Source organism: Drosophila teissieri, chromosome 3L (assembly GCF_016746235.2).
Source record: "Drosophila teissieri strain GT53w chromosome 3L, Prin_Dtei_1.1, whole genome shotgun sequence".
NCBI classification, from domain to species: Eukaryota; Metazoa; Arthropoda; class Insecta; order Diptera; family Drosophilidae; genus Drosophila; species Drosophila teissieri.
The window spans coordinates 7,538,347-7,560,914 of NC_053031.1; the positions used below are offsets into that span (position 1 = coordinate 7,538,347).

Here is a 22,568-nt window from a genome sequence, read left to right on the forward strand (position 1 = left end):
TTGGTGCAATCCACAAAATGAGTCAAGGAACTAGATAATGGTGAACTCTGAAGGCAAACAATCGTAGGCACTTCACCGCTTGTTTTTGGGCATCTTTATCAAAACTGCAGTACATTCGCTTGGTTTGATTATGTTTGGCGTTTATTTACAAACATATACATGTGAAAGTTAATGCAGATCATAAAATAATACATGATGTTTTGCATTAAATGTATATAGTCATTATAAAGTTCGATACGATTAAAATTAAATAGAAACTAGGTTCTCGGTTGTGGTAAAAACATTTACAGATAGCATTACAACTACTAAGATTTAGGGACCATGCCTAATCATACACAAAAACACACATGCGCGTAGACCTATGTATTTTGTAAAGTGTCTTTAGTCATTTGCTAATCCGTAGGTAACTATTGAATACAATAATTTATTTCACGTATGTATAAACTTTCTCAAAATGTAAAAAACGTAGTACATATGTATTCTCTGCTGGTTGGGCTCACTTATCGATCTAAACTAATGCAATTAACTACACTCGAATAGGTTTAACATACTATATAGTATATGAATGACATTCTTAACTGCATGTTCTTTTAAACTTTGTGTTCTCTGCACTAATAGATAATCGTGTTTTTCATTTTTTATTTTTGATTTTACTTTAATTAAACTAGCTCAACGGTCAGTCGACCGTACTTGTCCCACTCTCATTTACGCCTAAATTCCTCTAAGAACAAATAATGATACAAACACTAAAAACACGAAAGCTGCACCATGGCAGACCAGTCTCCATTGCAGCGGTTTGCACAATTAACGTTAAACTAGGCTCCTAATTAGAGTGCCACCTCGTCGCCATTCCTGGTACTTAGTGGTGACACCTGCTCCTGATACTGTTGTTCGGCCTGCAACTGGAGCTCCCGTCGCCGCTGGGCGGTCACCGTCAGGCCGAGATTGACGTCCACCTGTGCGCTGGAGACCACTTGGTTATTGGCGCTTGGCTCGTACATTATATCACGTATTGATGTTGCTGCTGCTGCTGTTGTGGCGGCCTTTGTTGTTGCGGTTGTGGTTTCCGTTTTGGTCGTGGCAAAGTGTACATGTTGTTGCGCCTGCTGCGGCTGTCGTCAAACCAAATCGCTCTTCGGCGTTGACGTGGCCCCTATCGCAACCGCGGGCGCTCCTGCGGTGGAGGCGCCAGAGGTTCCCTGATTGCCACTGGACGTGGCCTCCAGCAGGGAACCCGCCTCCACATCGCCGGCCTGTCGGGCGGCATTTCGCTGGCGGCACAGATACGGCGAGTTGGTGGGTGAGGGCAGTTGGTTCTGCATTTTAAGTTTATAATTCATTACACCATTCTTTATGCTCTATATAGACTAGGTAATCTCACCAATTTGTTGTTGTTTTGGCAGCACGTGGCCTTGACACATCCTTCATCCGTAGTGGGACAATCCAACGCGCAGCAGTCGGAGCCGCTCATGTTGATGCTGGAGGTCCCATCGGACATGTTGCAGCCTTCAATCTCGCTGAACTCCGGCTGGATGGTGGTGGAGTGGATTCCCTCGTTGTGGAAGAACTCCTTAACCTTTTCGGCTATTTTCATGTACTCTGAAAGGTTGCGGCACCTACAATGGTTAAAAAAGATGGATCAGATTGCTTTCAAAATGATTTGCATATGGTTATTTATTTGTATTGCCCATTTAAAGGAGGTAGTAACTCTTTTATTAAGTATATCTCACCTAATGTGGGCAGAGGCGATGATGCGGTCGCCGGCAAGTTGCCACACATGGAACTCGTGCACAGCCAGCACGCCATCAACTTTCTCCAAAAGCCTCTTCTGAATGGCGTCCACCTGGATGTGGGTGGGGACCGTTTGCAGCAGAATCAAAGCGGACTCGCGCAGCAGCGGCCACACGGAGTGGAGGATCAGCACAACTAGAACGATGGACAGAGCGGGATCCATGTAGAATCGGTACTTCCACTCCGTCTTCCACACCACCACAGCACTGATTACGACAATGATGCTGCCGAGGGCATCGCTCAAAACGTGCAGGAAGGCGCCGCGCATGTTCATCTGGCCGGGATCATGGCTGTGTCCATGGCTGGATTTCTTGACCGGTTGTTTTTCCTTCTGCTTCTCGTAGGCAAAGTCATTCTGCTCATCCTCGCCCTCGTCCATGTTGGCCAACTCAGTGAGGCGGCTGTGGTTACGGGTAAGTCCGCCGCCATGTGAGTGTCCATGGTGACCGCCGTGCTCTGCAATGTAGATTAAGTTGTAGGACGGCTTACTCTCATTTGTATCTGTTGGTCTTACCGTAAAGCAGACAAAGTCCAATCACATTCACCAGAAGGCCCAAGGCTCCCACGATAACAAGCAGTTCAGGCTCGTGAATCGGTTCCTCCTCAATGAATCTGCGATAAATGAAAATTTATTACTTTATTTAAACTGTACAATAACATAAGCAGTCATAAAATCCCATGTAAGTTTATTATTTTTGGCAGTGTAGCGGGCTTCTGCAAGGAATCTATAGCTATTGGCAAAATAATCATCGGTAAAGCTTTCGATAAATATGCACAAAATGTGACCGGAATGTAAATGAACAAAGCCGTATAATTCACATAACCCAATGCACAAATACAGACTGAAAGGTGACGATATAACGTGAATGTATCACAACAAATTAACTCACAGACGGAGTCGAGTAATTCAATTTAAACAAATCACGTTAACACATGTCGATGCCAAGGCAAGCCTTTTGCTCATAATACGGCTTACTGCTGTCAGATCAGTAAATAAGTGGGTTTTGAGCACGGATCAACGAGCCGTAATGAGTTAAGATGTTAAAAGAGAGCGAGGTTTAATCCCAGTTAATTAGTTTCAAAGCCACATTTAATAAGCAATGCGTCCCAAAAACCTCTTTTTATGGTAGCCTTTGCAAATCTGTGTGTCTGAACATTTGAACAACTGCAAATCAGCCTAATCAATCGATCATAGCTTTGTTATTTATTCTAAAAGGGAAACAATTTTTGAATATTTTATCTTTAAAGCTGGTAAGGCCTCTAATAACTGAGTAGAGATTTTGCCAATTCTGTCAAACAGTTTTAACTGATTACCACCCTCACACTCACCTTTTGCAAGCCTCGATGGTGATGCTGAAGCAGAGGGCCACCAGGAACACGGCGTTGACCAGAGCTCCCAGGACTTCTGCCCTGGCCCAGCCGAAGGTGTTCTTCGACCACTTTTTCGGTGACATCTGTCAAGATAAAGGGTTAAGGTGAGTGATACGAGTTGTATTTTTTTGGTAAGACAGGGACTTACCTTCACAGACAGGAATGATATGACCAGGGCCGCGATGTCGCCCAGCATGTGGAAACTATCCGCCACCAGAGCCATCGAATTGGTCACATAGCCCACTATGATCTCCACGAAGAAGAAGAACGCCGTAAGCCACATCATCGATAGCAGCCGGCATTTTTTGCCCGAGTACTTGGCCATTTTGGAAAAACTGCAAGAGGAAAAAAGGTGGCAGGTTAGTTAAAAACTCAATTTTTTGGAAACGCTTACACTATAAAAATTGGAGTCATGGAAACAATTTATTTGCCAAAGAAAACCATTATTGGACTTGTAGAAGTTTGCCTGTTATTCCCCCAACTTAAGAATATTCCCTCAATATGCCTTTCGAAATATCAATCAAAGTTCGTTCGCAGTTCATTCAACTGCCTTTTTATGCAGTCAACAAATAGCCTACAATGTGCCATGCTCTGAAATTGTTATTGCACAAAAAAAGATACTGAGACACGCACGCCCAAACAAATTACCAACAAATTGAGTTTTTCAATTGTTTTCCATTGTTGCTGCTGCTCGCTTCAGTTTTCTATTTAGTTTCATTTAGCCCTTTGTTTAGGCAAAAGTTTTAGTGCCCCATCGGGGAGGGATTTAATTGAAAGCGGCCATAAGAAGAATATGTGCTCAGGCTAGGGTTTTGAAAAAGGGGCTTGTCGATGCTTGATGTTTAAATTGTGTCTCGCTTCAGTAGAGCTGGGATTTCCATATCCGACACTCACGCAAATAACTCCATTTCGGCTTGGAAGACTCTGGAGGACTGTGGCTCCTCCAGCGCTGAAATAACTTATATGGCTGGCTTTATTTCAGATCGAGAACGGCTTGCAAGCCAACGAGCGCGTTGTGTAAACAAAAATAGAAAACATTTTCAACTGAATCGACAGCGAATGAAAGTGTATCGGCATCGGTCGAGAAGTAGCCCGGTTGCCAGGCGAAATCGGGGAATATATATGGTAATGGCTGGGTTTACGGGTTGGCAAACACAAAAGGGTGACGTTGCTTTCTTTAATTCAGCTACTGTGGCGACGGGACGTGCAAGAAAACAATTTGCATTTTCGGCCAAGAACCCAACAAATATTGCCAAGCAACCAAAATATAGTAGGGAACTGACATCCACTCGAAACAATGCTATACTAAATCGTAGATAGTATTTCCCATTCCAAATGAATGTGGTCACTGACTCACTGCTTGAAAGTAATATTTTAAATATTTATACATTCAGTTTGCTACGAATAAAGCTTACAGTGCCTTGTTATATTTACAACATTTGCTTTTTATGACTTAATAAATTGTAATAATGACTTAATTGCTTATACGATGGGGATCTTTAAAAGAAGCCACTTATGTTTAGAGTAGCTTTTTGACCTTTTCCTGAACCTATGATGCACTAAACTCTCCGATTGGATAGAATCCACTGTATGGAAACCGCATCACGACCAGCATTTTCCCGCCCCAGCAATCCCAACAATCGCCAAAGCGATTACACAATCTCCTCGTGTTGCTGTTATCTCAAACAGCCCCTCCCCATCCGCCGACTTTTAGAATACTCGGCACACGAGACGCCAAAAACAAAGGCGCTTTTTGCATTTTGATTTTTATCTACGCCACAAACGATTCTATCGCATGGTACCGTGCGCAGTAATGCCAATAAATGGGTAAATGGGTACCCCATTCACGTACTCACAACCCGATCTTTCGGGCCCACGTTTTTACATCTTCTCCATATGCGAAATGCCATATCTATATGTACATATATGACCGAACTAGATAAACATGGCCGATAAGCCGCCGGCGGGCGGTTTTATTTGGCAGCCTGTGCGCAAAAAGCAAACAATCCGCCGCTTATCGGATGAACTGGCAGCCGGATGGGCAGAGGGAGTGGAGTGGGTTCGGATTGACGGGATGAGCACCCGAGACCAGGAGTCATCGCTGCATACAATGGGCCTACTTAGTAAGCCAGCCAAATATTTAAACGAGCGAGAAAGGAAAATACTCAGATATTACAACGGGTTTCCCTCAGGTGCACTCAACTTGATACTTGGACGAACTTCGTGGCTTAATTGCACGTTTGAATGGGAATTAGAAACACAATATTATCAGGTATCCTTCACGGTCTAGACGGTTCTGCTTGGAAAAATATACATTAATAGCTCAATCGGAAAACAAAGCTTTCAAGAACACTAGACATTTGTGCTATAGATATACTAACTCGATACTAACTTACATTTAATATATAAAGCATCGCTTAACATGTTAACTTAGTTTCAATGTGGTAAACATTGTTGACTAAACATAATGGCCGAACAAAAATCAATATATTTGAGAATGAAATCGAATATTCTCCTAGTGTATTATTGATATACAAAGATCTGCAAGCAAAACTACAATTGAACAAGTGCAGTGCGCACCAAGCGAATTAATCTAGAATCAACAATGAGCAATGAAAGGAAATGAGCTGAATCACAACTTACATGTGGCGAGTGCGATCCGAAGAAAATCTTAATAATGGCAAATATGTATACGTATATATGGGTGTATATATCGCGGAGGAGCGTGCGGGAAACCTCGTCCGTTCACACACGAATGGTCACTGCTCAAATGCCTGGGCCAAATGGCCCTACCTGGCCTTTGCCCGTTTCCACCGGCATTTGTTGAATACACAGGTACTGGTACCAAATGGCAGATAGGCGCTGTTGGCCCGGCCAACAAAGTGGTCAACTGGCGTGGCTTAAAATGTGTCACTTGCCGCTGATAGTGCAGTGGATACCCAATACCCAATACCCAAACGATGCGATAGCCACCTTCGCCCCGGAGAGCTCTTAATCCCCGCCAGGCAGTCCGCGATAGGCGAACGTGCTCCGCATAAATGTGACGAACGGACGGACAGGTTCCCAAAGTCGAATACCACCAAACTGTGGCCAAGCCATTGATGAAATATCAAAGTCTCTTTCGCGGCTGTTGGCTGACCAAATATTTGGCCATCTACGGCGACTTGTGTTGTCACAGGCCATCAAGCAAACGTTTAAAACATGGCTTGTACGTAACTGCTTTTAAAGCCCTTGGTCGAAAACTTAATGGTATTGTATAGCTTGCAGTTTTGTTTAACCGACTTCATCAGGTTCTACTACTTTTAAAGGCTTCTGAAAAATATTTATTATTCTAGATTACTATATTTTATTTCGTATCCGTACCTAGAAATCTCACGTCTCTCTTACTTGGTGTCATTAAAAAAAACAGTCAAATGGAATATCCCATTAATATCATTTGATTTATAACCAATACTTAGGGTTGGCTGTCTCGTCAATTTCATTTAACGACACCTAATCATTATTTTTAGCTGTCTTTAATAATACCCTTTAAAGACAGTTGAAGTAAAATTTGACTTTAAGGCCTCGCATTTTGGCCTCCGCTCCATGCGAACGTGATGTGCTCTACAATAACATATATGTAAACGTATATAAACAGGGATATTTGGAATGTTTACTTTAAATTTCCGGCTTGGCTGGGCTTGGCTTTGCTCAAGGACTTTGAGGGTGGAAAGGGGAGGGTGTATATGGTACTATATGTACGAGTATATATAGATATAGTCCTATGTGAAGTGCACGTGACATGCGTGGCCTACGCAATTAATTCAAACCATTTAACATGCAGCTCACAGTCGACTGATTCAAAGTACGAGTTTGCTAGATCTAAGCATCCGAATGTGAGTGTGAGGTGGCATGTAAAACATATGCACTCTCGGCGGGCGAAACTGGGCTACAAATATTCTAGGTCAGGTGCTTTAATTGGCCTCTCCAGCTCCAGTTGCACTGAACGGGTATTCTCCGCCCAATTGCCCCCGGACAACTGGGACTCGGATTCGGTGGTGTTTATGTGGGTTACTAAGCCAGTTTGGCTTTGGTTACTTTGCAACAATAGAGCATAGAGTTTATTTTGGCCCAGCGATAAGAAATAATTCGGGTGATAAGCGGAAATCGATCGCTTAGACACAGAATGTTGTACAAAGTACTCAATAGTAGTCACTCCGATAACGCAAATTGTACGCACTGTTGATTTATTGATCAGCAATTTGTGGAAAGATTTATTAAGCAGGAATTAAAGTAATTTCGAGATTGGCCAAATCTTTTACTGCGTAAGTGCTGAGGTGCAGCACTGAAAACAATTTTAGCATTATTATATTATGTGTGTTTGAGCGCTTTCTAAGGTGAGTATATCAATTTTATTACCTTTCATTTACTCGATGCGTTCCACTAACTCAAAGTTACTGCATTTAAAAGCAAAATGGCAATCAAATAATTATTTTAATGGCAAAAATGGCAGTTGACCCACTAACAAAAAAGAGCCATTTGTTCTCCACGACGACAACGTGGCGACGATTAACCCGGTTCTTTTTCCAGACCTCCGGGAACGGAAGGCGGACGGAGGTGCTCTGGAAAAAGGGGGCGAGGCCCAGAGAAAGGCGAAGTAAGAGTCGGAATGGGCGGTGGGTGAACGGCGAACAGAGTGAAAAATATACAAAAGAATTTCATCAGGCTGCCAGAGAGGTGAATACTATACGATATATGCACTGGGGCGTTTGCAAAACATTGCATGGATGTGTCAGCTAAAAATATATCCAACTGAATTTCTCCAATTTGCATGAAGTGGCGTCGATAAACAAATGGCGAAATCAAATTTCAATGGATACGGCAGTATAAATGGGAAACCCTTTTTCCAGCAGAACAAGTGAAAACCGTGTCAAGGTCGCATGTGCATGATGCTTCTCTGGAAAGTCAGTTACACAGCCAACTTTGGGATTAGAATACGCTATCGCAGGAGATGTAAAACGTAGTAGTTATCTGGACCTAGGTTAACCTACTTTAGTTGCAGTCGTAAATCAACGTCAGTTATTTATATGGTGGGTTATATGGTGGTCGGGGCAAACATAACCCACTTTTGGCCCCATTTCCAGGTTAGGCGGTAGTAAATGTGCTTACCCACAAATCAAATTGGCCAGTATCAAATATTAAATGCAGCTGCTCAAATATTCACCACTGAAAGTGCACCGAAACAAATCAACTGAATAAATATGGGTATATGGGTATACAATTATATAGCTAAATAAATCAGAGCAGAGCGACGTGCTGTTTTGTATGCTTTAATTTGTTTGCCACAAAATTATATTAGCACATATTGATTTTCCCCTCCTCCTACTCATCCTCCTCCTCGATTTCACTCAATTTTCGCTGATGAACTGGGAACCGAGAACAAAAAGAGTTGGAAAGTCACTTGGGTGAGTGCTGGGGCCTGACCTTTAAATCGAATTATTTCAGCCACACCGAGCAGGCATTTAATGTGATTTAATTAGGGCCGGAATACACAGGCTTTATGCAACAGTGAAAATCGCTGCAACTCACAACCTCGCATAAAATTTTAAATTTATACAAAAAACGAACCACATTTTAAAAACTAGAAGAGGCCACAAATAAACTTTAAAATGAATGCATGATCGCTAAATGGGATGTGAAAATCTATAAAAGTTGTGGAAAATGAAATTTAGAATATTACGCTTCAACAAATAAACACCTCAGCTATATTGCATGTTTACTTTGTTTTTTTAAACGAAATATAAATAAACAAAATATAGCAAATCGGCAAAAGAAAAACAAAAAACGGGGATTGCCACGCCAGTAATTTAAACAACTGCAGTGAGTCAGAAAGAATTTCAGATAAAATAACCAGCGAGAACCGATGATTAAGTCGAAGCAACCGGTTTTCGAGGATGGGAAATCACGGGAATCAAGTATAACAAGTCCTAGACGAAAGGAACTCAAAAGGAAGCGTAGATTAAGATCGATTGTTGAAATGCAGATATGCTTCCCTACCTGACCACGCCCACCCGCCCAGTTCGCTGACCCACGTGCGACAATAACAGACATGCTTGTACATGTCTCCTGCGGGGAAATCCCCTACGTTAGATTATTTTAAGATTACGTTAAACCAATAACTGAAAAATAGTACTCTCCTTAGCTTACAATCTATGTTTTGTAATTTTTATGAATATTAGTAGTGGATAAATGATAAGAGGTGCATTTAACTTACCGTAGTTTGAAGTCTGGAACTCGGTTCTTTGGTTGTTAGTGTGCCTAAGCAAAAACGCGACTCCTATTGAAGAGGCTAAATTGGAAATACACATTTTTGGAAATTAATTAGATATAAATAAATAGGTTTTGAAGAGTATCGTATTTGACTTTATAATACTAGTTCTTAGACGTTGATTAAATAAAAGGCGACAGAGAAACCACTTAAAATGTTTATGCATATTGTGTACTATGCGGTTACTGTATTAAAAACTTTGTTTTGATAAGACTATTTTACGAACAACTCAAACGCAAGTAAAGATTTTTTGTATGTATTTACTCTGTTCCTGGCAAGGCGATATTCACTGTATTTACAAGGACGCGAGGGAGAGCGGGAAGGGCGGGCAGTGTTGCTGTTGTTTTGCGATAAAAGTGTGGAGAGAGAAAAGAAAATAACTTCCGATTTTCGCCGTTGTTCGTTTCGTTGCTGCAAGAGCAAAGTGACGAGTGAAAAGTTGGCAAAATAAAATAGTGAAAATGGCACAGTTATCTTGGATTTTGCAGAAATTCCTTCGCTTTTCCCTGCTTCCGCCTTAGTTGGGGGTGGCACGCATACATACAAACTGAGTGTGTACATACATATACGTATGTATGCAAGTTAATTGTGCACAGTCACAATGGACGAGAGAAGAAAGGGGGCGGGTCGGGAAAACCGAGAACGATTCACAATTGCACGTGCACTGGTCGCGAATTCCGTATATCTCCTCACTACACCACCGTAAATTACCGATTGGCTGCCTTCTTGGTTGCTTTTTGCCGCACTCGAAGCGGAGCGCACAGCACAGACACAGATGTACAGCGCGGGTCCACGAATTTTTAATAAATAATTATTTTCCCGAGTCAGTGTGACTGCAGATGGAGCGATCGAAAATACCACCCGGCCAGTTAGAAAATACCAATTATATATCGATAATGTTTATGTCGCTCTATCGGTTTGACAATAGAGACTATCGACTGTTGCAAGCGGTCTTTTTAAAAACTAGTACAACAAATTACAGAGAAAGACATAATATATAATTAAATATAAACATAATTGTCATCTATCGAATGAAAGCAAACCCAAGAGAGTTCCGTGGTATTAATTATCAAAGTAGTTTTCGTAATAAACTTGAAAAATAGTTGCAGTTTACTCAAAATTGATATCATCTCGGATGATTGATTTGTCTCCAATAACATCCAAAATGTTGATGCCACTCCTGCCCAGACTCACGCCTTCCAGATTGGAGCCCCGCTTATCTCGCATATAGGTCAAAAACTGGATGATCACGTGGAACAGATTGTTTCTGTCGTGTAGGCAATCCTGCACCTCATTACCGCTGATAAAGTTAAACTTGGGATCGGATTCCTGATTTCCAGTGGCCAGGATGGCGCAGTTGGCTCTGTTGTTCACACGTGACACGATGTCCTCGATGGGGTTTTTATCCCTGATTACCACATAACGGGAGTAGAAAGGTCTTCGTCCACCTTCCTGCGGAGTTGGCATCAATTGACTATCCATGTAGACGCAAAACAGGTGAAACAAAATGGCTGTGTCTGTGGGCAAGTGCTGCTCTTTGACCAACTTCCATTTGTAGTCAGGCATGTAGACGCCCTTCGCTAGCTCCTTAATGCGCGTAACCAGGTAATTTTGGTTGGCAGAGAAGTTTAGAAAAGCCAACACCGTGGGCAATGTGGGAATACAGGACTCCACGAACACCTCTTCTTGTTCGGCCAGCAATCGTAGCATCTCCAGCCTTGTCCCTCCGATCTTAAGATTGCAGAACCTCAGTTCTTGAGCCACCTTATCCACATGTTCAAACTCCTTGACCAATCTATGCAATATGGTCTTAGATATCCAGTACCTCAAGTTGGCCACCCATTGCATTAATTTGATCGGACAGTTGGATTCAACGACCTTTGCATTTTGAATGTACCAGTCTACCGGAAGTGGAAAAAAATCGTCAATCATTTTTCTATTATAGTTCTCAAGTGTTTGAATGTTCTTTTCCATTATAATTTTTCTGTTGCGTTCTCTTTCAGCCCGCTTAATTAAATCGGGTAACTTCCAAATATCAGTAATGAATTCATCATCATAAATCAGTTTATGCTCAGATTTGCCAGCGATATTTAAAGATTTCTGTTTCAGCACAGGTGGCATTGGTGGATACCAGCTTTGATGGAACAATAAGTGCCAGTATTGGATTTTCCATTCGTTACCCTTCTTAACATTTATTTGTGATTTTAGAGCTGGACGTGCGTACACTGTTTCAAAAGGGGTGTCTAAGGATTTAATCTTAGTTATAAGATGGTACTGCTAATCCTTAGGAAACCCTACCTTCTTTTCCATCCAGCAGGCGCTTTTGGCTCTCTGTTCCGATCACCTGATCTTCAGGAAAAATTAACCATAAGTACTTTCCGAAGTGCAGCAGTGCACTCAAGGCCATCACGGCTAAAATAAAACATTCCACCAGATAATACCAGTACTTTCGAGTACAGGAGTTTCCACGCCAGATATCCAGAAAGAGTATCAAAATAATCACCACTTTAACGAAACATATTTCTAGGCATTCCTTTGCCCGTGCTCTACGAAGTCGAGAATCGAGGCTGCGTTGGACCACCGAATTTGTTCTCAGCGGAGAACACTGGATACTACCGCAATTCATTATTTTCTCGGTTATAAAATATGAAGAGACGAAAAATAAAAAGCCAGAATTGTATTTAAAATAAAAAAGTTGGCATGCTTGTTAATACAACATGGGATTTTCTCAGTTTCACTACAGCAAATTTTTGAAGGATTACTTTTAAACTGATCAATTTATTTATTACAATCATTTTAGCGGCATTTCAATATTTAAGTTTATGATAATAAACCTATTTAAATATAACATAGCTTAAACTCTTTTAGCGTATAACCCTTTTTTTATAACGAACAAAAAGCTCAATCGCACTGAAGCTCAAATGTGGTTTATGTATTGGATGGGAAAAATAAAGGTCTTACTTGTGATGTCATGCCTTAACAAAAACAATTTTATTAAAGAAATAGGAATGTGGCAAAAATAAAATATTTTGATAAGTATATTATCAAAGCAAATATGAGTAAGTAGTTGGAACAAACTTTGCATAGTTAAAAACTCATTCAAAAAAGCACTTTCTGGCTAAAGCGGCATCACTGAACACGATCGTTGAGCATTTCGTTAGTAGCGCGTTCGCCGGCCGACGAAACAGGTGTACAAGAAAACAAAGCCACCATAAAATAGGTAATTCCAAAGTGACTACCCCCATAATCAATTCGGAAATCAGCGGATTTATATTAAGGCCGTTTACATATTTAGTTCAACACGAGACCTTATAACCATTATTGGCCAAAAACCCAATGAGACTTTTACTTATTTTACCTGTGCTGAATTCCCCGTGTGCGTGAAGTAGTGAGTGATAAGATTAGACACATGTGTGATAACAGGCAATTGGAACTTGAAATAAAATTAAAGTGAATAATGTGTAAATAAAGGAAACCAAACTTTGTGAATTAGTCATTGTGAATGGAAGGGAATTAGTGCGAGCTCCACATGCGCAAATCTATACATATGTGCGACAAATGACAGTCATCAGCAGAGCCCGTAAACAAATTATGATAAAAAAGATAAACCTATTATATGGACAGAGGAGATATGCTCATATGAGCAGCTTCCGGCTTTCGTACCGCTTAAACTGAAATGTCCAGTGGAAAATTATCTAAATTGGACTGCGAGTGCTACTGAACCTGTCTCTGATATTGTTATTGTTATTGTTATTGGTATGCTTGTTGTATAATGACACTATCAAAGATGGGGATACACCGCTTTCGTTGAATCTAAGTCAACCTATATAGTACTAATATTTATATTGATATAGTATGCCGTACAGTATAAACTACCTTTTCAAACAAGTTTCAAAATTAAACATTCGGTCATAGCCCAAAAGTAAACATCGATAAGGAGACTACAAAAGTGAGCGTAAGGCTGGGACTTATATTGCTATAAATTGGAAAAGCGTGGCGAACGTTGTAATGGCTAAAACAGCGGGCTTCAAAAGTGGTAATAAATCAAATGCAAAAGCCATGAGCGTGATTTTCGTGAAAATCTGGATCAGGGATCTTGTAAATGGCGTTAGAACAAAAGACCAGAAGAGCGCACAATTAGTCGTGGGTTTTGTGTCTACTACAGGCTATTGTCACTAGTTATCCGCTTGGGTCATTGGCATTAAAATGGTAGTCACCGTAGAACAAAGGCTTCAAAATGATAGTTGCACAAAGAGTTCCCTCCTCTCTCTCTCGAAAATGACGTCACACAGGTGAAATGCATTGCAATGAATTTATTTCCATTCGTTTCAGTTTTGGTTTTAATTCGGTTTTCCCTCGTCGGTCATTAATTGGCAGACATGCAACTATTGCAGCATGGCCATTGTATTACATACGTATACATATAGTATATCCGGTATAATGCTCCTATATTCGTTGGGCATTTGAAGTGGTCAACGGGCTGCGTGATGAAATATTAATAATGCATTTCTAATAAATAGTGTGCAGCAAAGAGTGCGTGTGGAAAAAGTGATTCAACAAGCTGGTGATCGAATACCCTGCTTGAGTGGCGTTGACTGGGTTATCAGTTGCAACATACAAGATACATGGGCTAAATTATTTTATGATTAGATTTTAAACGCTTGACCACTGGCGGGTATTTCCACCGATCCACTGAAAAAAATGTCGCATTACAACAACTGTTAGAAGTACTAAAGATAATATTATTAAGTATTCATCCTTAAGATAGATTAATCATCCTTAGAATAGATAACTATTTAAAAGGCTCTTTAAGCAATTATTATTTCCTTTCACTACTTATTTTTCTCAGTGCCTGACTGTTGCTTCTAATATCAGTTGTTTGTGTGCTTAGGCAGCGACAGCGCGTGAGAGAAAAAAGTTATCTGAGCACTGCTTTTGTTTGGCCCATTTGTTTTGCCTGCGCTCTTTTCCGTTTACCTCTGCTGGAGTGGGAGGGGCAGGGAGGGGCCAGGTGGCATTGGGAGCGAGTGAGAGGGGGAGTGCAGCTACCTGGGGCACAACTTGCGACACCTTTTGCCGCCGATCGCGAGTTCAGTAGCAATCGGTAACCGGCGACAGCAACAACAAGCCCAAACAGAACCATTAGTCGAAGCGACCGATATTCAGCGGACTATAAATATATATTCACATATATAGGTTTAGAAAAGTGCACCATGTAAAAGTCAGCGATTACGGTAGAGATATGGTAATGCAACGGTGGATGTGAACTCCGTAAGATACCGCTTGAAATATCGCGCAGATACACTTAATGGGAACATTACTCAAGCTCGTTTTTTTGCGCCCTTTCAGTTGGCTTGCGGTGAATGCGTTCAACGGTGGATCTTCGCTTGCACCTTTAACGATAGACGAGATACATACGTATACGGATACAGATACAAATACAGAATGGCCTCCAACAACAGCAGCACCACCGATCTGGACAGCCAGGTCAATGTGGAGGATTTGCCCATAACGTTCAAGGTGAGTGTCCACATTGCGAACTGCGTTTTCAAATTTTAAATGCTGTGAAATATGTGGCGCAAGTTCAGGTACCAATCCGCATAAATACCTCTTACGTATGTGACCGAAAGTACACGGAGAAAAATGAAGTAATATTAGGTACATTCCATTTCAAAGAGCTAAATCATTTGCAAAATTAACTATCAAAACGATTTTAATACCATGTATTCAGTGTCCTCTGATTAAACATTATATATCATGATTCGGCTATATGCACAGTTCAAATATGTCTCATAGTTTTTTGATTACCTATTTTTCTGAGTGCATAAACGAACAAAAGCAGACAAATGAACATAATACCTCCCGCACCAGAGACATGGCCAAAAAAAGAGCCAGACACGCATGCGTCACGCCCTGCTGAACTTCAGTTGGGGGCTGTGGGGGGAAAGGGGCGTGGCAGTGGCACCACATGAGCAACAGCAACAGCAAGAGCTTTCTGGCTTGGCTGTGGACATCCGGTCGCAGGTCGGATGCAAATGAGGCGACTCTAACGGCAACGCATGCCCAGCGGAAACCAATGCCACCGATGAATAATCCCACATTATCCATGAAAAAATATTATCTTACGAGGAATAATATTTGGTTATGCACTGTATGGTGAATTTTTTGGATAAATGTAATTTTACTAGGTGTTGCAGGGTTAGAATCGGCATATCCAACCATATTAAGTATACATATATATTCTTGGTCAAGATCATTAGCCGAGTCGATCTGGCGTCCGTCAGTCCGTATGAACGTCGAGATCTCAGGAACTATAAAAGCTAGAATGTTGGGATTAAGCATGCAGACTACAAAGACATAGACGCAGCGCGGGTATCCAATAGTCGAGAAACTCTTTCTGGTTTAAATTTAACTCGTATTAATATAACGCACACATTTTCTTCCTATAGGTGAAATACATCGGCTCCGAGGTGGCACGTGGCTTATGGGGCATTAAGTACACGCGTCGTCCGGTGGACATAATGGTGGGCGTGGCCAAGAACCTGCCGCCCAACAAGGTGCTGCCCAACTGCGAATTGAAGGTGTCCACCGACGGTGTCCAGCTGGAGATCATTTCGCCCAAGGCCAGCATCAATCACTGGAGCTATCCGATCGACACGATCTCGTATGGCGTTCAGGACCTGGTCTACACCAGGGTCTTTGCCATGATCGTGGTGAAGGACGAGTCGAGTCCGCATCCCTTTGAGGTGCACGCATTCGTTTGCGACAGTCGTGCGATGGCGCGCAAGTTGACCTTTGCCCTGGCCGCCGCCTTTCAGGATTACTCGCGACGGGTGAAGGAGGCGGCCGGCGAGGAGGAGGGCGATGCCACGCCCAGCGACACTATTACGCCCACGCGACAAAAGTTCGCTATTGATCTGCGAACGCCGGAGGAAATCCAGGCTGGTGAACTGGAGCAGGAAACGGAGGCGTAGTTATCCTGGTGATGCTGCGTTGGCTCCGTCAATGTGTTGTGATGTGTTAGTTACTTAACGTCCAGTGTTCACTGTATCTGTAAATTGTGGTTCTCTCACCTGGTAGTTGCCTCATACAGCTAATTACCCAAAGCCTAAGTGTTAATGCGATTTGTAAACGATTTTCTATATTAAATTACGAATATTGTATGTATGTTTGACTATTGATTTGGGCTAAAATGTGCTGGAATACCCTTCGCAGTTCGTTTCCTAAGTCTTTTGTTTTTAAGCACATATTTAAAAGTGCTTCAAAAAACGTTTTAGGATTATGGAATCATTATAATTTGACTATAGTTAATTTATACTCTTTTTAGGTTGTTTCTAAGCGTACCATCTCTACCGTTCAGAAATTGAATGCGATTAGGTAAAACACAGGACACTCAAACCTCTGCACGATGGAGTTGTTTAGCTGGACAAAGAGTATACTTTACTTATTTTCCCACCTATAGCAAACAACTGTATAATTTAATTTTTAATATTTTTATTTTAAGATTTTTTGCAATTTTTTTTGTAGTTTGTTTCTCTAACTGGTCGGAACAACAATTCTAAACTTAAATTTCAACGCTCGTCCACAATTATCCTTTGAGAAATGGCCATAAAACTAGGAAATCAAAAAATTATTAAATACAACTTGCCTAGGTGCAAACGAGTGGGATAGCGTATTGGGAACTAGGAGGTGAACGGGGTTCCGGTTCGGGCTAAGTGGGAGAATAATCCTTGCCAGGATTGGTATCTATTCCTCGCTGTATCTCCCTTTCTTCCTTTTTAGCTGGCATCGGCGCGGAACAGGAAACGTCGCTTGCGGGCGTCCATCTTGGGTTCCCGAACTTCAGGCTGGGACTCAGTTTCCGGCAGAGCTTCCGTGTCCACTTTGCTCACCGTTACGGGCAGCGTTTGCACCTTGGACATGGCGGGTTCGGCGGCGGAGACGCGCTTGTAAATGGGCAGGATGACTTCCTCTTTCTGCTCGGCAGTGGACGCCGCCTCTTCCGTCGGCTGGGATTCCGGCTCCAACTGATCTGGATTGCTCTGAACCAAGGACATGGGCTCGTCACCACCGGGCGTGAGTATCAGCTCCATGGGAGCCAGCTGATCCTTCTTGGGCGACTGATCCAGGCGCTCTTTCACCAGCTCCACGATGTCCTCAATGGAGGGCATGTAGGCAGCTGTGACTAGACTCTCCTGGGCGTCATCGTCGTGGGAAGCAGTCTGCTCGGGCGTGGCCACCAGCTCAGCCTCTGACTCTGGAGCAGTCTCCTTGATTTCCTCGGGAATGCTTTCCTTGACTTCTTCTGGAGAAGTTTCTTTGGGCTCCTCTACAGGGGATTCCGGGATTTCTGCACTAGGAATGTCTTTGACTTCCTCAGGAGATGTATCGACAACTTCTTCGGGAACGGTTTCTTTAGCTTCCTCTGGAGCACTTTCCTCGACCTTCTCATAAGCAGTTTCAGATAGCACTTCGGGAACGCTTTCCTTAGCGACCTCTGATGCCTCAGAGATTGCGGGAACAGGCTGGATTTCCTCGGGAATAATGCGGACTGGGATTCTGTAGTCCATGGGCATATGTTGCACCTGCATAATGTTGATGATCGGAGAGTCCTGCATCATCTCGGTCTTCTGGGTCTTCTTGTCTTCGGTTTCCTCCAACAACTGCTCCTCAACCGAGGCGGTCTTGTCCACGACCTCGGGCTCCGGAAGTTTGGCCTCCTCAATAGACACATCTGCATTATCCGCCGGCAGTATACTCTCAGCCACAACTGCATTATTCACTGGCAATATACTCTCAGCCAAGTCAGTCTCTGGTTTCTCTTCGTTCTTTTTCAGGGTGTTCAGAAAGTCGGTGATCAACTGTTCCGCTTCGGCGGCCATCACAGGATCCACTGGCTTGAAGCCTCCCAGGGACTCCTGCGCCTCTCCATCGTGAGTGTTATCCAGGATTTCTTCCACAAGAGGACTGTGCTGTTCCATTTCGGGAGTGGCTGCCATGCTCTCGGGGGCATCTGCTGGCTTAGCTGCCTCCAGAGCTTCCAGACTGACCAAGGGTTCCTCATTGGAGGTGCTGGCCTCCATAATAGCTGGCTCCGACTTTATTACATCGGGTGTAGCTTCAATAATCTCCTCCACCTTGGCTGGCACTTCAGGCTCCTCTGCGTCTTGGATTTCCTGGGGCTTGATCTCAGCCTCCGGCTTAGCTGCTTCTTCTGGCTTGAGCTCTTCTTCCAGTTTTATTTCCTCTTCCGGCTTGAGCTCTTCTTCTGGCTTAGGCTCTTCTTCTGGCTTGGGCTCCTCTTCTGGCTTGGGTTCTTCTTCCAGCTTGGGTTCTTCTTCTGGCTTGGCCACTTCAGTTATCTTAGCTTCCTCCTGGGTTTCAGCTGCTTTCTCGATTTCCTGGGGCATTGTTTGATCTAGACTTTCCACTATGACTGCCGGAATTTCCTCAATGGCTTCAATGGGCTTGACATCCTCGATCCTGGTATCAATAGCCACCTCCGAAGGTACGACTTCTTCAACAACGGGCTCTGGCTGAACGAAAGTCACAGCTGGCTCGGAAGCCTGCACTTCTGGCTCCTGGACTGCCACAGGAATAACTTCCGGTTCCGCGAACAGGGTCTGCAGTTTCAGTGTGGGTTGGGGCTCACTGAGTTGAACCACTGCCTCTGTGACCGCCGGTTCGTTCTCCACCACTTCCTCAACTGGTTTCACGGTAGTTGGTGGCTTATTGAAGATGGCTGGACGCTTTCGGATGCCATTGAAGAGCTCATTTCGCATGGGTGGGGCAGCAATTGCAGGTCTTTTCACCTGCGGCCTCTCCTGGTGGGGTCTGCTGGTGAACCTCTGTGGCTTCACGGGCTTGGACTCCACTTCGACGGGGGCAACTGGCTCGGGAGCAGCTTGCACCTCCGGGGCAGCAGTAACTGCAACTGGAACCTTTCGCTGCGGCTGGGGCTTCCTGCGGTTGGGCTTGGGCTTTTGGGCCTTGACTGGCTTCAAGGGCTTGGCTGTCTGGACCTCTGGTTCCGCCGGCACCTCTGGCTCTGACTCAACGGGTTCGGGTTCGGCTTCGGGCTCCGATTCCTCCTTCTCCGGCTCCTCACTCTCAGCGGGAGTGGGCTTGCTTTCCTCCTCCGCAGGACCACCAAAGTTGCCATTTAGTTCGTAGTATCTGGAGCTATCCTCGCACTCAATGGTCATGTCCTCGCGACGCATGCAGGTGAACGATTCCTGTGATAAACGTTACAAATATGTTAAGTAAATCAACGGATGCGTTCAGAGAACACCCACCTGACTGAAGATGGTCTCCTCGGGGCAGATGAAGCTCCAGCGGAAAGTATTTTCCCTGCCATCGGCGTAGGTCACCGGCAGGCACACGTGGAAGATCTGGCAGTCGTTCTCCACATCGGCATAGTAGCCATAGGTCTTGTTGGCACACGAGAAGTTATCCGTGATGTCCGACCGGATGGAGGTGGCGTTGCTGGGCAGGGTGAGAGTGCCCAGGGAAGCTGCCTCCGCTGGAGCCGACTCATCCTCCGTTTCGGTCTGTTCCGGCATTTCCACCTCAGCTGGCACAGGTTCCTCGCGCGTTACGGGTGCTTTTCTTTTCTGTTTGATTCAAGAAGAAGGAAAAATAAACATTTAATATTAGCTTTACTATGTTCATATTCATAATATCCATTTATAGATTTAAGTGTGATCCAGTTACTGAAATCTACGTTGGCTTGTATCCTATTCTGGTTTCGTATCCTATCTTCCAGCCAGCTGTACGATTCATTCGGCTAACGGGGTACGTGATGGGCATGGATAATCGCGTGATAGAGCACGTGACTCTGCGATCAACTAGGCACCCGAAAAATTTCACTTGTGTTCTAGTTTTCGTCTACGAGGCGGCCAGTGAAAATTAAATTGAATCGAAACGAAACGAATCGAATGGATTCCAATCGAAAAGGTGAGTTAAAGCCCAGCCCACTGTGCAGTTCGCACCTGTTGCACCCCTTTTATGGGTCTCGCTGCAATTGAAGTCACTTTCGAATGGAACGCTCACATATTATCACATAAAATGTTAGCCATATGGATTTGTTATTAACTTATTATTTTGGGCCTTGCATTTCAATGAGTTGGTGCCAAAAAAAAAACTTTCAGTTGTACGTAGACCTTTCCCGAAAAAGAATCTCCCCCCTCAATGAGTAATGCAAACTTAAAGACACTGGTACTGGCAATTCTTGGAAGCTTTTGCAGTGATTTCTCTGGAGAATTCTGTGCCGGCTTCTACCTGTCATTAAGCCACCTGCAGTGCCTATAAATACCATAGACCGAATTGTCTTGGAGTCTTGGCCGTTAAAAAAGGCTAAACGCCCGGCATACGAAATAAGCCAGGCCAAAGAAGTGGATGAGGCATTCGTCAGTCGGGTATGCAAATGCGAGTGAGTCCAGGCCATGTCCCATTAAGATTTCAGCGTATGGCTCGGCGGGCCGGCAAACCACTCACTAACAGTTTCCCATTTCCGTTAAGGCGAACGGAAGTGGTCTTCGGTGGTCAAGCTGTCTGCTGGATTGGATATCCGACCACTGGACTCTAGCACTCACCTGGTGGACGGACAGCGGTCCTGCGCTGCAGGTGGCCGTCAGAAGAAGCAGCATACACAACGTTTTCCACATTTTCACACACAGATTGTTCAGTTTTGATCACTATATATATCACTCAGCTCGTTACACTTTGCTTAAAAACACATGCGATAATCCGTTTTCTGGGGTTTGGGCTCTTTTGATCTTTTGGTACTTTTAAATGGTTGTGTGGGCTGCGTTTAATCCAATTCGATATCCAGGCTAAGTAAATGGGGTAAGACCAAGGCTTGCACTCGCACTGCGGGCTCTTTGCACACCTGTGAGGCACCGTTGGCTGGAAAATACTAACTGCCACCGACCACCGAGCTGCCCAATTTATATATTCTTCGCGTTGATTTATTAAGAATGCAAAAAGGCAGAGAAACCAAAGAGTCACGCACACACAGAGAAGCCCGAAGAAAGGTGGGCACTACGTACTATGTGGGTACAGTAACAACTCAATTACAAGCACCGCACACCACACCATTACCTTTACAGCTGGAACCCTCTTCTCTTCTCCGCAGACGTGACATTGCGCATACGCACCGTGTGCTGGTGTGTTGGTGTGCGTGGCGGTAAGTTTGGCGCGCATGCGCTTAAAGTGTGCCGCCGCATGTGGAACTCAATTGTGTGGAACCTGAGCGGAGAGCCAGCTGAAGAGCGCCACGAAATATGATGCTAATGACCATGATCTTGTAATATCTCAATAAATGAGTACTAATGACATGTTAGTACTTCCAAAAAGTACGAAATTTCATTTCGAAAACTAATCTTTTTTAAGTGATGCCCCGCTAATTAAAAGTAAATCCTTCATTAAAACCCATATCTTCATAGACATTTGAGAATCCCGAAGTTCCGGCTGCGAAGTATTTCCAAAGAAGCCAGATTGTTGGGTGACAAACTTTTATTACCGAGAAATTGTTTATCCATTAGCAGGCATCCAGAATGGCAGTTGGGTGACGAAGACACGAGTCCGCAGAGCAGATTACACTCGAAAGATTGCCCCGGCGACGACGTGAGATTGCAATTTTATAGTGTGCTGTGTAGTATCATGCCATATGATTCTTCTAGAGATGGGCAAACCAAAATTCGACAGGGTTCATTGGCTTGGCCCTGGGCGATTTGCGTGGAAGGATTATGCAACAAACGAAATATCATCAAGCAGTGGCTTTCACACAACCAAAACTAAAAAACTAAAAAACTAAAAAAAAGAGTCCGAAAAACAAAAATAAACCCCATCCGAAACTCCCAAAACAAGCGAAGCCCATTAAGGCGCATTAGCAATTTAGAATGGTGTGCTACCATTTCGCATGCGAACGGGGGTCGTCATCGAAGTCCACGTATTTTGTGGTGCCGTATTACGCGACAATTATGAATTTCTAATTTCATGTTTCCCCTCTCCACCGTCCCCCCCGGGTTCTATCAAAATCACGTACACCCACAGCTGAAAAAAGCGAAAGCTGCAGAGGCCAATGGCATCGGAAATG

At 43.6% G+C, this 22,568-nt stretch overlaps 4 protein-coding genes across 8 annotated transcripts; 1 reads left to right on the plus strand and 3 right to left on the minus strand.

The window, feature by feature from the left end:
- Window positions 1-114: 114 nt before the first annotated feature.
- Window positions 115-3,497, minus strand: LOC122616160 (zinc transporter 1). Its single transcript, XM_043791500.1, has 6 exons — window positions 3,311-3,497; window positions 3,121-3,245; window positions 2,306-2,403; window positions 1,731-2,247; window positions 1,382-1,616; window positions 115-1,316 (listed from the first exon to the last, which is right to left on the minus strand). The coding sequence occupies exons 1-6, from the start codon at window positions 3,485-3,487 to the stop codon at window positions 1,119-1,121; spliced, it is 1,350 nt and encodes a 449-aa protein (XP_043647435.1). The 5' UTR covers window positions 3,488-3,497; the 3' UTR covers window positions 115-1,118.
- Window positions 3,498-10,357: 6,860 nt separating this feature from the next.
- LOC122617419 lies at window positions 10,358-12,194 on the minus strand. The gene is made up of 2 exons (XM_043793268.1): window positions 11,768-12,194; window positions 10,358-11,712 (listed from the first exon to the last, which is right to left on the minus strand). The coding sequence occupies exons 1-2, from the start codon at window positions 12,093-12,095 to the stop codon at window positions 10,580-10,582; spliced, it is 1,461 nt and encodes a 486-aa protein (XP_043649203.1). The 5' UTR covers window positions 12,096-12,194; the 3' UTR covers window positions 10,358-10,579.
- Window positions 12,195-12,641: 447 nt separating this feature from the next.
- Window positions 12,642-16,632, plus strand: LOC122617253. 5 transcript variants are annotated; one of them, XM_043793013.1, is made up of 4 exons: window positions 13,349-13,418; window positions 14,666-14,740; window positions 14,819-14,989; window positions 15,919-16,632. In XM_043793013.1, the coding sequence occupies exons 3-4, from the start codon at window positions 14,915-14,917 to the stop codon at window positions 16,441-16,443; spliced, it is 600 nt and encodes a 199-aa protein (XP_043648948.1). In that variant the 5' UTR covers window positions 13,349-13,418; window positions 14,666-14,740; window positions 14,819-14,914; the 3' UTR covers window positions 16,444-16,632. The 5 variants fall into 5 exon arrangements, with proteins under 5 accessions (XP_043648951.1, XP_043648950.1, XP_043648952.1 ...); XM_043793014.1 differs by having other exon boundaries at window positions 13,388-13,505; XM_043793016.1 differs by lacking the exons at window positions 13,349-13,418; window positions 14,666-14,740 and adding an exon at window positions 12,642-12,689.
- A 615-nt stretch (window positions 16,633-17,247) lies between these two features.
- Window positions 17,248-21,135, minus strand: LOC122617770 (titin). The gene is made up of 4 exons (XM_043793754.1): window positions 21,064-21,135; window positions 19,765-20,082; window positions 18,823-19,704; window positions 17,248-18,759 (listed from the first exon to the last, which is right to left on the minus strand). The coding sequence occupies exons 1-4, from the start codon at window positions 21,133-21,135 to the stop codon at window positions 17,248-17,250; spliced, it is 2,784 nt and encodes a 927-aa protein (XP_043649689.1).
- Window positions 21,136-22,568: the final 1,433 nt, after the last annotated feature.

Bases quoted from the DNA above. Each gene is read 5' to 3' on its own strand.
- LOC122616160 (XM_043791500.1), bottom strand. From the start codon at position 3,487: ATGGCCAAGTACTCGGGCAAAAAATGCCGGCTGCTATCGATGATGTGG. The intron at 3,246-3,310 runs GTAAGTCCCTGT...TTATCTTGACAG, and splicing joins TATCATTCCTGTCTGTGAAG to ATGTCACCGAAAAAGTGGTC. The intron at 2,248-2,305 runs GTAAGACCAACA...TCTACATTGCAG, and splicing joins TGGACTTTGTCTGCTTTACG to AGCACGGCGGTCACCATGGA.
- LOC122617419 (XM_043793268.1), bottom strand. From the start codon at position 12,095: ATGAATTGCGGTAGTATCCAGTGTTCTCCGCTGAGAACAAATTCGGTG. The intron at 11,713-11,767 runs GTAGGGTTTCCT...TTAAATCCTTAG, and splicing joins CCTGCTGGATGGAAAAGAAG to ACACCCCTTTTGAAACAGTG.
- LOC122617253 (XM_043793016.1), top strand. From the start codon at position 14,915: ATGGCCTCCAACAACAGCAGCACCACCGATCTGGACAGCCAGGTCAAT. The intron at 14,990-15,918 runs GTGAGTGTCCAC...TTCTTCCTATAG, and splicing joins ATTTGCCCATAACGTTCAAG to GTGAAATACATCGGCTCCGA.
- LOC122617770 (XM_043793754.1), bottom strand. From the start codon at position 21,135: ATGTGGAAAACGTTGTGTATGCTGCTTCTTCTGACGGCCACCTGCAGC. The intron at 19,705-19,764 runs GTGGGTGTTCTC...CGTTTATCACAG, and splicing joins AGGAGACCATCTTCAGTCAG to GAATCGTTCACCTGCATGCG. The intron at 18,760-18,822 runs GTGGCCAAGCCA...GAGGAGCCCAAG, and splicing joins AGGAAGCTAAGATAACTGAA to CCAGAAGAAGAGCCTAAGCC.